The sequence below is a fragment of the Lepidochelys kempii genome, chromosome 15 (assembly GCF_965140285.1).
Source record: "Lepidochelys kempii isolate rLepKem1 chromosome 15, rLepKem1.hap1, whole genome shotgun sequence".
In the NCBI taxonomy this organism is placed as follows: Eukaryota; Metazoa; Chordata; order Testudines; family Cheloniidae; genus Lepidochelys; species Lepidochelys kempii.
This window is the reverse complement of record NC_136394.1, coordinates 32,559,936-32,574,657: the sequence shown is the minus strand read 5'-3', so window position 1 is coordinate 32,574,657 and position 14,722 is coordinate 32,559,936. Positions and strand designations below refer to the sequence as shown.

Genomic DNA, 14,722 nt, shown 5'->3' with positions numbered 1-14,722 from the left:
AACTGTAGATAGAATCTCTCCTGTTTCAGGGCATAAACCAATCACCAGTTGCCTGGGGTTCAGAAAAACTTATCTTTATGGGGTTTCTGTACTTTTCTCTGAAGCATCTGGTCTGACCACTCTTGGGGAGAGAATTCTGGATTAGGTGGGCCTTAGGTTTACTCAGGCCTGACAATTCCTATACTAAGAATCAAAATTTACTTAAGACATAACTGGGATAATTTAATTGATTCCTATCCAGGTTCTAGATCAGAGCTAACTGAGCTACATGACTTCATCTATGTCATGTCATGCTGCTAGAGAGATCAACAGACCAGAACCTTAGAGCAGAGTTTCTTTAGACAATGGTGTTTACGGTAGTTGAAGAGAAAGGAAAGCTAAACTAAACTTATGATTGAGATCATGCTGCTGAAAATGTTTAATTGAGTCCATTACTTTGGGAATGGGAACATTATTGCAGTTCATACAAATTAAACTGATTGCTTGTGCATCATAATTTTTAATATGCTTGGGTAAAAAAAGTGCCTTTTCAATTAGATTGCTAGAAATCATTGTGGAATCTCATTCAGTTGGCAGAGCTGTAACAAACATACACTATTTTGCTCTTCACAGTAAAGTTCCTGGGTTTGTAAGGATGATTGCTCCAGAAGGCTCCTTGGTATTCCATGAAAAGGCTTGGAATGCATATCCATATTGTAGAACAAGTAAGCTTGCTCTGAATTGATTCTTACCTTTTTGCCATACTGCTTAGAGATGCTATCAAGTGGTTTAGGCCCCAAAGTTTTGTAATTGGGTGGAAAATACCTTACAGGTCACTTTTTGGCAAACCTACTCTGGCTGAGCTATGCAGCCATGAAAGACGACAAAAGTTACCAGCAGATTCTAGTCCCAAAACATAATTGTGTGCTGTGCATGATGTCTCCAGTACCAGACTAAAGAGTCTGACTAATGTCTCTTTCCAAATCCAGGATAAAACTTGTTAGGAAAGAGACATAATTTACAGTCCCTAAAAGCTTCTGCAAAGGATGAATGTAAAGGTTAAAAATGACAATTGTAGATAGCAATCAAAGTTCCTTTGATCTGATGCACTATTCATGTTTACTGTCCAGAAAACGCTTTGGTCTTTAGAGGAGGAAGTTGCGTAAAGGAGATGCATTCACCATATTCCATTTCTGAAGCTTTGATTTCTTTAAATTTCAAGAATCCTGTCCCTTTTTTATATTTTTTGGCCCGTCTTGTTTCAGTGTTTAAAATACCTTAAAGCATACTTCATCTTTAACATTAACAAATTGTTTCACAGAAGTATGTTGATGAATGGTTTTATTGTGGGGTTATCTTATTGAACAAGGCGTTTTTAATGAGCAATTGTTATACCTTCTGTATATAACTCAATCTGTATTACAGATTGCTTTAGAGTTAAGACTTTTGTGACAGACCTGTTGCACATATTAACACTATTTTGAATGCCTTCTTTTCCTTTTCGTTGCATGTCCCTCTGGCTTTCAGTTGTGACGGTGAGTACCTGGATTATTATTTGTTTATGAAATGTGTTTTAATGTGGCTCTTGGTTATTAAAGTTATAACTGACTTTCTGATGCTGCATATCTGCCAATCCAGACTCTGGTTTACTGATTAGGTAAGATTCCACCAGTCAGAAATCAGAATTTTCAGATCCTATACTTGCCACTACTTCTCTTCCTTATTCTCTTGTTCTGCTCTCATCACTCACGCTGCTCTTCATAATTCCTGATACTGGAACAGTACACCACAGCCAAATGATTTAATAGCTGTGAATATATAGTTTAAAATGGCAAGAGTTCCACAGGAAGCTATCCAGGAAAGGGAAGAAAGTGCCTTGGGGTCTACTTTCCTTCAGCTTAGCATAGCAGACTAGCTTTGCCCTATTGCATCAAACACTCTCCAGGCAATTATGGCAGGGTCTGGGCATGTGACCTGTTTGAAATTGATAGCCAATGTCTCTGGAGGAGCTTTCTTTCTACCAGAAAGTGGTAAGTACTCTCAAGGATAGTCAGAGGGATGCAGGCTTTCTCTAGTTCAGTGGTCCTTCTGTGAAGGCTGGTGCTGAGGAATGCCGATTGTGTGTCCAAAATGCAAGTACATAACCTCTTCCTGAAGCTGAAGTGAAAAAACCACCCAGCCTAAAACATCCCCCAGCAATCCCTCATAGGAAGCTTTAGTTTTCACCATAGTCTTTGAGAAGGGTAAAACCTCCAATAATGCCTGAATCAGTGTATATATAGCGTTATCTGAACTATGATACTCTGTTCCCTGCATAAGGCCAAATTAGCCTACTGTATTTATGCATCTCCTCTGTTGGAGTCACTCACTGAATTTAGAGGTGGAAAATACTTGGGTCTTTGAACTTCCAGGAGACAGAATACTGAATTAGATGGAGCACAAGTCTAGTCTGGAGTGGCAGTTCTTGCTGTGGTTCCACCCCAGAGCCAGCTGCTGAATTTTCATTCAAGTTGAGTGTAGCTGTAGAAAGGGAAAAGATTAGCACTTCCTCATTTGATTTATTATGTAGTGCCCAAGAACTCAGAAGTCTCTTCTGTAGATATAGACAAGAAATGCTCAAAACAGTGTCATTGCACTGAGCAAAGTTAGTATCCAAAGTGGTAATGGTTTAATGAAACGGACACACAACTGCTATCATAATTTAATGGGAATTTGTGTAACCTCCTGCATCACTTTGCAAATTTGGCCCAAATTTGGCAATGCAGTAAAGTGAATTTTAAATGAAAGTTAGATTTCTATAAATGAGCAACTTCCTTTGTGACTCTAGTTTGGCCCATCCTGCAACATTATAAACCAGTGTGTTAAAGCTGGATTAGTCAGAGTAGGAATGACACCAGTGGGTATTTAAACATTGAGCTAATATCAAACAAAAAAGCCCTTCTCATTGTTAAAAACTGTTGTAATGTGTAAATCAGTTTTTGGTCTCTTCTATAGTATATAGCCACTGTAGCTTGAAATTAGTCAATTGACCCTGGGATACTTGGCAGAAATACACCCTGCCAGCATCTGCAAATATAATGGATCCTGCCTACAGCGATAACACTGATACTGTCAGAACTCACAGCCCAACCTTTCCTCCACATGGAGAGCTAAAACGTTTGTAAAACATTGAGGTGAGGGCATCCTATCATCCCTGGAGCAGATGATGGGTAATCCAGCATGGAGTGAGTTAAGCTTTCTGTTACAGAGAAGGGCTGGGAATTTGGGAATGATTTGAGGGACCAGACATTCTCATTGGGAAGCTCACATTAACTCAAGCTCCACTTCTATAGTCCTTTTATGTAATCCATGACAACACTTCATAGTTCTTTGTGAAACTGACATCCAAGGTAATAGCTGTAATGTAAAAAGTATTTTTTTTCCCTGACAAATGAAACTCCTTCATTTGCCAAACTTTTTTCAGTCTTACCAGTAGGCAGTTAGTCTGAAAAGTCAGCTCTTTTGAGGCAGTATGATGAAGGATCACAGGTCAAATTTATAGGGTTCCTTGACTGTGCGAATAGCTGGGTAATAAGACTGGCTCATGTTCAAAAATTCCTATTCCTGATTGGTGAATGGGCTAACCCAGAATCTGGATTGGTATCACTTAATGACTTAAATTTGAAACTCGTGCTTGTCATAATGGTAAGTGTCTCTTCAAAGACTGTTTTTTAGTTTTTGTAAAGTGCCTTGCCTCCTTTCTAATATTTTTATTAGCTGGAAGTAATGTTAAATTGCTTGACCTGCTCTCTGTCAAGCAGATTTCATTTCTGAATCTGAATTTATTGTGGAATCACCACTGTGGACATTCTATGAAAACAGCTCAGCTCTCACTAGAGACCAGCTATACAAGGAGTTGCAGATGGGGCTGTAAATCAGGTTTAGCTTGACCAATCGCAGTATGTGTACACGCATACATGCATGCAAGTGCATGCTTTCACTTTGTATCAGTAACTGCTTTCCTTGCTACTCGAGGGGGGTGGAGGAGGGTGTGGAAATTTGTCTGTTAGGTGGAGTTTCATGATTAGGCAGATTCTTGCTTGCATATTTCTACCTGCCACTGGAAATTTCCACTACATCATCCGACGATGTGGACATTCACTCATGAAAGCCTATGCTCCAATACGTCTGTTAGTCTATAAGGTGCCACAGGACTATTTGCCATGATTAGCTTTGTTATGTTAAATTTCATGTTCCCTGGATTTTAGCATTAACTCACGGAATATTAAAAAATAAAATTGAAAATTCTTTTGGGACATTTCCTACATTTTAGTACTGCAGGAAAGACCCCACAGCAGAATAGTATTTTTGCATGGGACCTTTTGTTAAGACGTCTGTCATAGTCAGTCTTAATAAATAAAATCCTGACTTTAGAAGAAATAGAAAACTTGCTGTGACATGGGTTGGGGGATACTGAAACCACTTGGAAGAGTCCAACTGAAGTGTTTACAAATTCTCCATATTTGTATGGGTAGGTGTCCTGGGTATCTAGATTTACCAAATGGCCATCGTTCAAGTTACTGCTTATGCTCTAACCAATATTTCAGGTTGAGGTGTAGGACATCTAAACTTGTCTGTTTCCATGTGCAGTAGTGAGGCCTCTATTTCTGTTCCTATCAGAGTTAAAATCGGAAGCAAAGTTGCTAGGCCTACAGTGCCTCCTCTGGTGGAGAAATGAAGTTGTTAAATGTAAGATTTAAAAGGGGAAAAAACAGTCACCCTTCTGCTGCTTGGTTTTGTTTTTTTACAGAATGAATATATGAAAGATGACTTCTTCATAAAAATCGAGACCTGGCATAAACCAGACTTGGGGACATCAGAAAATGTAAGTCAGGGTCCAGTAGTAACCCAGCGTTTGCCATACTTACTGCACACATTGAACCTGATGGACCAATATCCCTTTTCTGGCTGTGGCCGATAGTTGATGCTTAAAGGAAGGCAGCCTCCCTCCAATAAATAATAAAAACTACTCCTCTAAACCAGTGAAGCTATTTCTCCTACAGGCGTGGAAGGAAGAGGTTAGAGAAAGGGAGATGTTTTTATTTATTTTCAAAGCTTAAGAGATCTTCAGATCATTCAGTGAATGGGAATTGTATAACTACCCTAGATATAGCTCCTGAACACTTGTTCAAAGAAACTTCTTATCCTGGATGTCTCCTATTCCAGCTGCTCCAGCAAGGGTTTTAAATGAATTATACTGGTCACTTTGAAGGCATACACTCAGTCCTCTTTGTTCAAGCATTTTATTAATGTTTCATATTGAAATTCCTTTTTTCAGCTAATTTTCTGTCTGGAAATATCCTGGATTGGTCCCTCTCAGTGTAGCTGGTTCAGTGCCAGTACGGTGGTGCGTGATTTGGGCTGTCCCCTTTCTCTTCTCTAATGAAAGAGTAACCAGATACTAATGGTGGGCCCCTAGACAAATATAATTGTCCATTTTCAGTGTTTGGATGACTTGCCTGGACCCTTGTTTTTTACGCAGGCTAGAAACCTGCAGAGGGGATGACTTATGCTAGTGAAAATAGAAAGTAAAAAGTGTTCCCAGACAATTCTGCTTGTGCTTAATCTGAAGTGTATCTATGGCTAACAGCTATATGTATATGACACATGCTATGTATCTGGGCCCTTTGGTTTGCATTAGGTCACGTCTTTTGAGAGAAATTTTAATGGATACATTTCAAAACAGTATATGGCTAACAAACTTCAAAATGTGCTGGGGTCTCTAATGAACTCATTTGACGTATGGCAGGTTACTAATAACTGGATCACTTGCATTTCAGAGCTTTATGTGAAAGTTGCTCACTAAAACATCTGCCTAGCCTATTGAATGTGTAATGATTCTAATTACAGTGTTTGATGTCATTATCTGTAAAGAAAGTGACAGAAGAATACAATTTAGTCTTAAAACCAAACTCCTCTGAAAGCACAGAACTGAAGGTTTAATAAAGCTACAACTAGCTTCAGAATCACTTAATTAAATAAATGGTAACTTCGGAGTGTATTCCCCAGATGATTCTAAGAAAACTGTCCATTTCTGTAGAACTCAGAAAAATCTGCGTAATACAGAACTAATGCAGTGCCGCAATAAGGCGACACAGGGTAAAGTCCCTTCTTCTCCCCATTGCAGGTGCACGACTTGGATCCAAACACGTGGAAGAGTGTTGAAGTTGTCCATATTGACATTGCAGACCGAACTCAAGTAGAACCAGCAGTAAGTAGACACTGTGCTTATTGGGAGATGGTTGTCCTGTCATGCTAATTACTTTGGCCTAAATTTGCACCTTTAACATTGGTTATATTAGTTTATTTACAATCAATGGAAAACAATGTGTTTCATCCCACAAGTAAATATAAAATTGTTTTAAATAGAATTATTAATCTAAATTAGGGGATGTCAAATGATTTAAAAAATTGTCATTAATCACGAGATTAAAAAAATTAGTTGCAGTTCTATTTGCACTGTTAAACCGAATACCAATTTGTATATTAAATTTATATTTTTTGATTTTTCTACATTTTCAAATATGCGGTTTTCAGTTACAACACAAATACAAAATGCACCATGCTCAGTTTTTATTTTGATTACAAATATTTGCATTGTAAAAAGATAAACAAAAGTAGTTGTATTTTTGAATTCACCTCATACAAGTACTGTAGTGCAATTTCTTTATCATGAAAGCGCAACTTACAGAATTATTATTTTTTATGGGCTGTTAAATCATCACAGTGAACACATTATTTTTTTTAAACCAGTGTTAATCACACACCTCTGTTTTGACCCTCTTCACTTACAGTACTTCATCACTTGGCGGACACTGTCACAGTTCTACTGTGTTCTCCTGATGTGGAGTGATTAAATATCAGAAAAAGCTAATGGAGCAAATCAGCAAAAGTTCAGGTCTTTTGAATGGGAAGTTTATTTATAAAAACTTCCAGATGGTTCTCTGGTTAAAGAGATGGTTATCTGTAGCCATTGCAAGGCTGAATTCCAATACCATTGAAGTACTCTGAGTCTTCAGTACCACCTATGCGCTAAACATGCTTTCACCTCCAGTTCTTGTGCTACAGGTAACCCACCGACTGCAAATAAATCCTGCCAGCTGCGACAGAGTACACTTAAGAGTTTCAGGGTTGCTGCAATCTCATGGATCAAACAAAGTACAACAGCTTAACCAATGGTATTGCAAAGTGGATAGCTATGGACTGCAGACCACTCATTTTGTAAATGAGAGGGCTAAGAGGTGGTGTTCAAATTGCGTCTTCCAGTCAGTCATACACCCTGCCCTCCTGAGGAACCATTGCATCAGGGACACACGACCTATATCACAATGAAAAGACTACAAGTTTGGTGCTTCTGAAAAATGCACTAGCTATTTGCTTTGGTTGATGATCACTGGACATCCTTGAGTGATCACAGCTATCTTGGAGTCACGACACACCTGATTGATGCTGCATGGATACTATAGTCGTTTGCTTTAACAGTAATACATAAACCTGTGATTAATCGCAACTAATTTTTTAAATCTAGTTAGTTTTTGCATTAATCACTTGCATTAACGGCAGTCTAATCTAAATGCTCAGTACTTTTAAATTTTGTGGGTACTTGCTAATCTATCAGGTTTGATTTTTATCAGCACATTGAGGGCAATGGATTTTTGGGAAACAGACAGCTGACTTGATCAAACTGACTTGATCAACATTAGTGTGCTGGTTTCAGTGTGTGAGGCTGAAATTGAAACAGGAATTGAATCCAGCTCTTCTGCATGGCCTGGAACAGAGCTCTGACCTGGCCATCCCTTTTTGTCGCTATTTTAGGAATATATTCTTAAATAGCCCTCCGTTGGGTTATGGCAGGTTCAAACAGATCTATCTTTGCTGCAGAAATCTCTGTTGGAGAATTGCTATTGCTTCTATCCTTTCCAACTTTATTGAACACTTCTGCCCTTCAGTGCAGCAATTATCACCAGATGGGCTGGTCTTTCATCTCTGCTAGCAGATAGATGGGCCAACTGTAGCTAGAGAAACACTGATGTCATTTCTTCAGCTGTAGCTAGAGAAACACCGATGTCATTTCTTCAGCTTCCCCTCTCCAGTTACTGCTTGGTTGCTGCTATTTATTATTTTGAAGCACGTATTATTTTGCCAAGCACCTCCCATGGTCCCTGCCCTGAGAACTTACGATCTAGTTTCAGATGAGGTGCAATTCAGGGATAATGCAACAAAGAAAATGGCAGCGCCTACACTGGTAAAGTTAGGCAGTTATTTAGTGTAAGTGTGTGAAGTTTGGGTGTTGCAATACTGGACGTGCTCAAGGAGCACAGAACTGGAAAGGACCTTCCGGGTTGTTGAGTCCAGCCTTCTGCTATTGCTGGCAACCCCGTCATATAATGTTCATAAACTTAGCAGTCTCCATCTTGAAACTAGTTAGGTGTTTTGCTCTCGCTACTCCTATTGGGAGGCTGTTCCTGAACCTCACTCCTCTGATGGTTAGAAACAATCTTCTAATTTGCAGCCTGGCTATAGGCCTGGCAAGCTAACTTGGGAACGGCAGTGCTTGTGTGAGGGGCGGTGAGTGACCAACTAATGGAAATTATTGCAGACGTATTAAATGTCCGCTCAGTGTGCAGCAGCAGTTAAAAAAGCAAACAATGTTGGGAATCCTTAAGAAAGGGAGAGATAATAAGACAGAAAATATGTTGCCTCTCTATAAATCCATGGTATGCCCACATCTTGAATACAGTGTGCAGATGTGGTCGCCCCATCTCAAAAGAGATCTATTGGAACTGGAAAAGGTTCAGAAAAGGGCAACAAAAATGATTAGGGGTATGGAACGGCTTCCATATGAGGAGCGATTAATAAGACTGGGACTTTTCAGCTTGGAAAAGAGACGACTAAAGTGGGAATGTGATTGAAGTCTATAAAATCATGACTGGTGTGGAGAAAGTAAATAAGGAAATCTTGTTTCACTCCTCACAAGAACTAGGGGTCACCAAATGAAATTAATAGGCAGCAGGTTTAAAACAAAACAGGATCTGTGAAGGCCAAGACTATAAAAATTCAAAAAAGAACTAGATAAGTTCACGGAGGATAGGTCCATCAATGCTCATTAGCCAGGATGGGCAGGGATGGTGTCCCTAGCCTCTGTTTGCCAGAAGCTGGGTATGGGCAACAGGGAAGGCATCACTTGATTACCTGTTCTGTTCATTCCCTCTGGGGCACCTGGCATTGGCCACTGTCGGCAGACAGGATGCTGGACTAGATGGACCTTTGGTTTGACCCAGTATGGCCGCTCTTACGGTCTTATGCATATAACCTTAGAAAAGATCAAGTGGCAGGTAAATATGTTGTGAATTTCCTGTTCCAAGCCTGAAATTGTGGTAGACAATACCAGTGCTATCGTCTGTAAGAATGCTAGTTCTGACCACCGTATAGGTTTGTGTATAAATATATGAAGCTATGCTAATTATTAGGCTCCAAGGAAATGAGTAGTACGTAAATCTTTCCATCCTGAGGGATTCTCTTAGTGTAAATGCTGCTGTTTACTATATGCCCAGCAATGCCCCTCTGCCATGTACATTGGTCAAACTGGACAGTCTCTACGTAAAAGAATAAATGGACACAAATCAGATGTCAAGAATTATAACATTCATAAACCAGTCGGAGAACACTTCAATCTCTCTGGTCACGCAATCACAGACATGAAGGTCGCTATCTTAAAACAAAAAAACTTCAAATCCAGAATCCAGCGAGAAACTGCTGAATTGGAATTCATTTGCAAATTGGATACTATTAATTTAGGCTTAAATAGAGACTGGGAGTGGCTAAGTCATTATGCAAGGTAGCCTGTTTCCTCTTGTTTTTTCCTACCCCCCCCCCAGATGTTCTGGTTTAACTTGGATTTAAACTTGAAGAGTGGTCAGTTTGGATGAGCTATTACCAGCAGGAGAGTGAGTTTGTGTGTGTATGGGGGTGGGGGGGATGTGAGAGAACCTAGATTTGTGCAGGAAATAGCCCAACTTGATTGTCATGCACATTGTGTAAAGAGTTGTCACTTTGGATGGGCTATCACCAGCAGCAGAGTGAATTTGTGTGGGGGGGTGGAGGGTGAGAAAACCTGGATTTGTGCTGGAAATGGCCCACCTGATGATCACTTTAGATAAGCTATTACCAGCAGGACAGTGGGGTGGGAGGAGGTATTGTTTCATATTCTCTGTGTATATATGAAGTCTGCTGCAGTTTCCACGATATGCATCCGATGAAGTGAGCTGTAGCTCACAAAAGCTTATGCTCTAATAAATTGGTTAGTCTCTAAGGTGCCACAAGTACTCCTTTTCTTTATATGCCCTTTATGCACCATTAGAGAATGGGCACTACTGTGCTTAGCTGCAGTATCAATGTATTTTGTATTGAAGACTGACCAGGCAGCGTAGCTAAATATCTCTGCTCGGCACTCCTCTTCCTATCTGAGGCATTCTTTGCCTGGTTCCTTTGACTAGTCTGTGGAATGCTTTGTCTTGAACTATTGTTTTTTTAGTCACATTGGTTTTGTTGGAGTGTGGGGATAATGTAAGTGCCTTTCCTGTCTTTTTGTGTGGTATCTTACTGGTACACTGTGGAGAGGGCTTGCTGCTCTCCTGTCTGAGGAAAGTTATATATTTTTCCATTAGTTCACAATTTTTTCTGAAAATAAGGTAATTACATCTGTAATTTTCTAGCAGTTTTTCTAAACTTCTTAAACTTTTGCCCTCATACTAAATGAGTAAACTTTAGCCAAACTCTGTGTGCCAGTTCCTTTAGTTTCCAGCTATAATCAAAAGTATAACATAAATATAAAAATAGTAAATTCCTTAAAGATTCTAATGGCAAGCATATACTAACCCACACCCAAGTAAAAATGTATACAAATGATTCAGCAGACATCTGCTGTTCTCTTAAGGTATACATTTAAACCTAGCCTCTCTTAATCATCTCCAGCACTTTGTCTGAGTAGCTTTTGTGATTTGTATACAAAAGTCACTTCCCAAGAGAGGATGAAGCATTGAAGCATAAGCAGAAGTGTCCACACAATTAACATGAGAAGAGGTTACATTTTTGGAAGTAATCGGAAGGAAAATGAGCATAGTGAAAACAATGAAATTGAAATCGGGTTTGTAGCTATTTCTGAGGAGATTACATCTGCCTTGTTCCAGACCATATTTGATTCCTATTTTGTTTCTAGAACAGCATCTGTGTTTTAGTAATATCATTTAGTACAGATCAGTAAACTTTCTAGCAATGGTGCACAAATACCTGAGGCGACAGAATTTCTATGGAGCATGTGGTACCATCCCTGTTCTCAGAGTGACAGCCGTGTTAGTCTGTATCAGCAAAAACAATGAGGAGTCCTTGTGGCACCTTAGAGACTAACAAATTTATTTGGGTGTAAGCTTTCGTGGCCTAAAAGCCACTTCATCAGATGTATGGCGTGAAAAAAAACAGTAAACAGAATATATATATTCCAGCACATGAAAAGATGGGAGTTGCCTTACCAAGTGTGGGTTCAGTGCTAATGAGCCAATTCAATTAAGGTGGAAGTGGTCTAGTCTCAACAGTTGACAAGAAGGTGTGAATACCAAGGGAGGGAAAATTACTTTTGTAGCACTAACGAGGCCAGTGCAATCAAGGTGGCCCATTTCCAACAATTGACGAGAAGGTATGAGTATCAGCAGAGGGAAAATTACTTTTTGTAGTGTCCCATCCACTCCCAGTCTGTATTCAGGCCTAATTTGATGGTGTCTAGTTTGCAAATTAATTCCAGTTTTGCAGTTTCTCGTTGGAGTCTGTTTTTGCAGTTTTTTTTGTTGAATTACCATTTTTAAGTCTGAGTGTCCAGGGAGGTTGAAGTGGTGTTCTACTAGTTTTTGAATGTTACAATTCTTGACGTCTGATTTGTGTCCATTTATTCTTTTGCGTAGAGACTGTCTGGTTTGGCCAATGTACATGGCAGACGGGCATTGCTGGCACAGGATGGCATGTATCCCATTGATAGGTGTGCAGGTGAACGAGCCCCTGATGGTGTGGCTGATGTGGTTAGGTCCTATGATGATGTCCCTTGAATAGATATGTGGACAGAGTTAGCAATGGGGTTTGTTGCAGGGATTGGTTCCTGGGTTAGTGTTTTTGTTGTGTAGTGAGTATTTGCTTCAGGTTGGGGGGCTGTCTGTAAGTGAGGACTGGCCTGTCTCCCAAGGTCTCTGACAGTGAGGGATCGTCCTTCAGGATAGGTTGTAGATCCTTGATGATGTGCTGGAGAGGTTTTAGTTGGGGGCTGTAGGTGATGGTGAGTGGCGTTCTGTTACTTTCTTTGTTGGGCCTGTCCTGTAGTAGGTGGCATCTGAGTCTGTCAATCTGTTTCTTCACTTCACTAGGTAGTTCTCACTAGAAATGTAGCTTGAACATTTGAAATAACTTTTTCTTAAAGTTAAGAGGACTTTTAAAATATTCCCACTTGAGAATGAATACTTGTTGGTTCTGAAGGTAGAATGGAGCTCTGCTCTGAGTACTCTATTCATGGCATGTTGTGGAGCTAAAAAATTCATTTTGTGAGCTCAGAAGCTTGGGTGACACAACATCTGTTGTTCGAAGAGGCCTGGGAACTTCTTGTCTGGCTCACAAAAGTTGAGTCTACATTACAAAAACGATCCTAGCATACCCAGTGGCTTGTCAAGGGGTATAGACATTGTGCCTGAATGAAGGGGCGAGTGAGAGCCCTAGTTGTTCCAGACTGGCTCCAGATCCAGACCTTATCTTGTGAATCTCTCCAGTTCCAGCAGGCTTGGCTAAGTGAAGGCACTCGGTGCCAAGACTTTCCCGTGCAGACAGTGTGTTTAATCAAGAAGTGAATTGCAGAAGCTTGGAAAAAACGAGCTAATCCTATAATGTGCAGATGTTTCTTCACCAGTCCCATGAAGCCCGGCTGTCTACCTCTCTGAAGTGCCGTCACTCTAGAACACATTGGTTTTGAAGAGTATCTTATTTTAAAGAAGTTTTGAAGTGCTTGCTCTTTTTAACAAAGTTTTTTGTTTAACCACTGCTGGCCTGAGCTCCTGTGCTCAGACTCCATTGCTCCAGAAGAGATTTTGGTAGCTGTGATGTCCCCAGGTGATCCATCCTAAGGTGTGTTAGTGATCAGTAGCCAGGCAGCAGGGTGTCATGGAATCTAACATTAACAGGTTAGTTTGGGAAAAAACGCTGATTTTGTTTCAGCTCTCTGCTACTTGGGCATTCAGCACAGAGTGGTGGGTAAACTAATGTTCCAAACACCCTTGCAGTTTGCTGTATTTTCTTGAAGAGCTGTTGTCTGAGATGGTTGTGCCTGTGGTCACCAAAGTTCTCTTGTCCCTTCAAGTGCCCAGTAATGGTGTAATAGAAAGGACTGAGGAAAACCTCACTCTTCGTGCCCAGGGTTTCTTCCCTGCTTTGCTTGACATCTCTTCTATTCCAGAAGACTGGGCTATGAACCGTGTTTGATTTTACAGAACCTGCAGAGATTTTCTCATTCTCTTGGAGCAAGGGTTGAAAGGATTAAATTGGTTTGCTGAGCTGATATCAAACACCACATTTACCTTGTCTGCTGTGTACTATACCATGTAATTCTCTCAAACTTTAGCCTGCCTATAGGAAGGATTGTTGTATCTCCTGCGATGCTGACATCAGGTATTGGCTTTGAAAACTGAACAGCTTTAACATGCCTTCCATGATTTGGTCACCCCTTCTCAGTTCCACCCTATGGACCCTAGGCTATGCACCTTATGGTACAAACCTACCTGTCCTTGTGTTGTTCCATGGGGCTCATAAAAACCATGGGGCTTGGGTCTAACTTGTTCTTCCCACTTCTCATAATACTATTTTTATCTCCTTCATCTATCCCTGTCTCATGTCTTCTTCCAACTTGCCCTGCTTGCCTGAAATAACCTCCCTTTCCCCATCTGTCAGCTCATTTAGAATGCTTCTAAATGACCATCTCTTCCATGAATCTATCAACCTCTGAATGCTGCTCCCTTCTCTTCTGGTCTGCTTGTATTATTTCTTTTGCTAGTGCAGTTACATTGTAAGTTAGCCTGTTACCTCAAATATGAGACTTAGAGAACAGGAGACAGAGCTAGCAGGACTGTTCCAGAAGAGATCTTAATGAAAAGATGAATCTTGCTAATTCATTGCTTAAATCTCAGCATTTTTACACTGAAGTGTAACGCTCATTGCTTCAACCAGTCTTTCCAACATACCTCCACCAAAACACTCATGCGCACACTCTTCCTGGAGAATGAGCAGAGTAGTGGTAAAAGGTTGTAACCTCCCTGAAGCACCGTGGTGAGAGGGTAGGCAGTATAGCTGTAAAAAAATCTTCTTGGTACTGACCTGTTACTGTGTAGTGAGGCCTGTGCATTTGCAGTGCTGGATCAGTCAGATTGGATGGAAATTCCTGGCATTCAAGCTCTGCCAACAATGGCCATGTAGCATGATGTGTCTGCTAACCAACAATGATGACACTTAACAGTCTAAAGCTTAAAGGTAAAATTTAACACAGGGCTGAGGTGAGAACTTTGAGAGATTCTGTCCATCTGGGCTCTCAGTGCTGTCCGTTCATGTTCAGGAGGTTTTCTTGAGAAAGTCATATGGAATCCTAACTAAAATATGAATGGTTCCATGTAAAACTGGCTTAAGA

The 14,722-nt window shown here is 40.3% G+C and overlaps 1 protein-coding gene across 1 annotated transcript in view; it reads left to right on the top strand.

The window, feature by feature from the left end:
* PITPNB (phosphatidylinositol transfer protein beta) overlaps positions 1–14,722 on the top strand; it is an 81,253-nt gene that overhangs the window by 15,370 nt on the left and 51,161 nt on the right. Inside the window, exons 4-7 of the mRNA XM_073313640.2 lie at positions 613–704; positions 1,507–1,514; positions 4,769–4,843; positions 6,146–6,229. Coding sequence (XP_073169741.1) covers positions 613–704; positions 1,507–1,514; positions 4,769–4,843; positions 6,146–6,229 — 259 coding nt within the window. The remainder of the gene's footprint in view (positions 1–612; positions 705–1,506; positions 1,515–4,768; positions 4,844–6,145; positions 6,230–14,722) is intronic.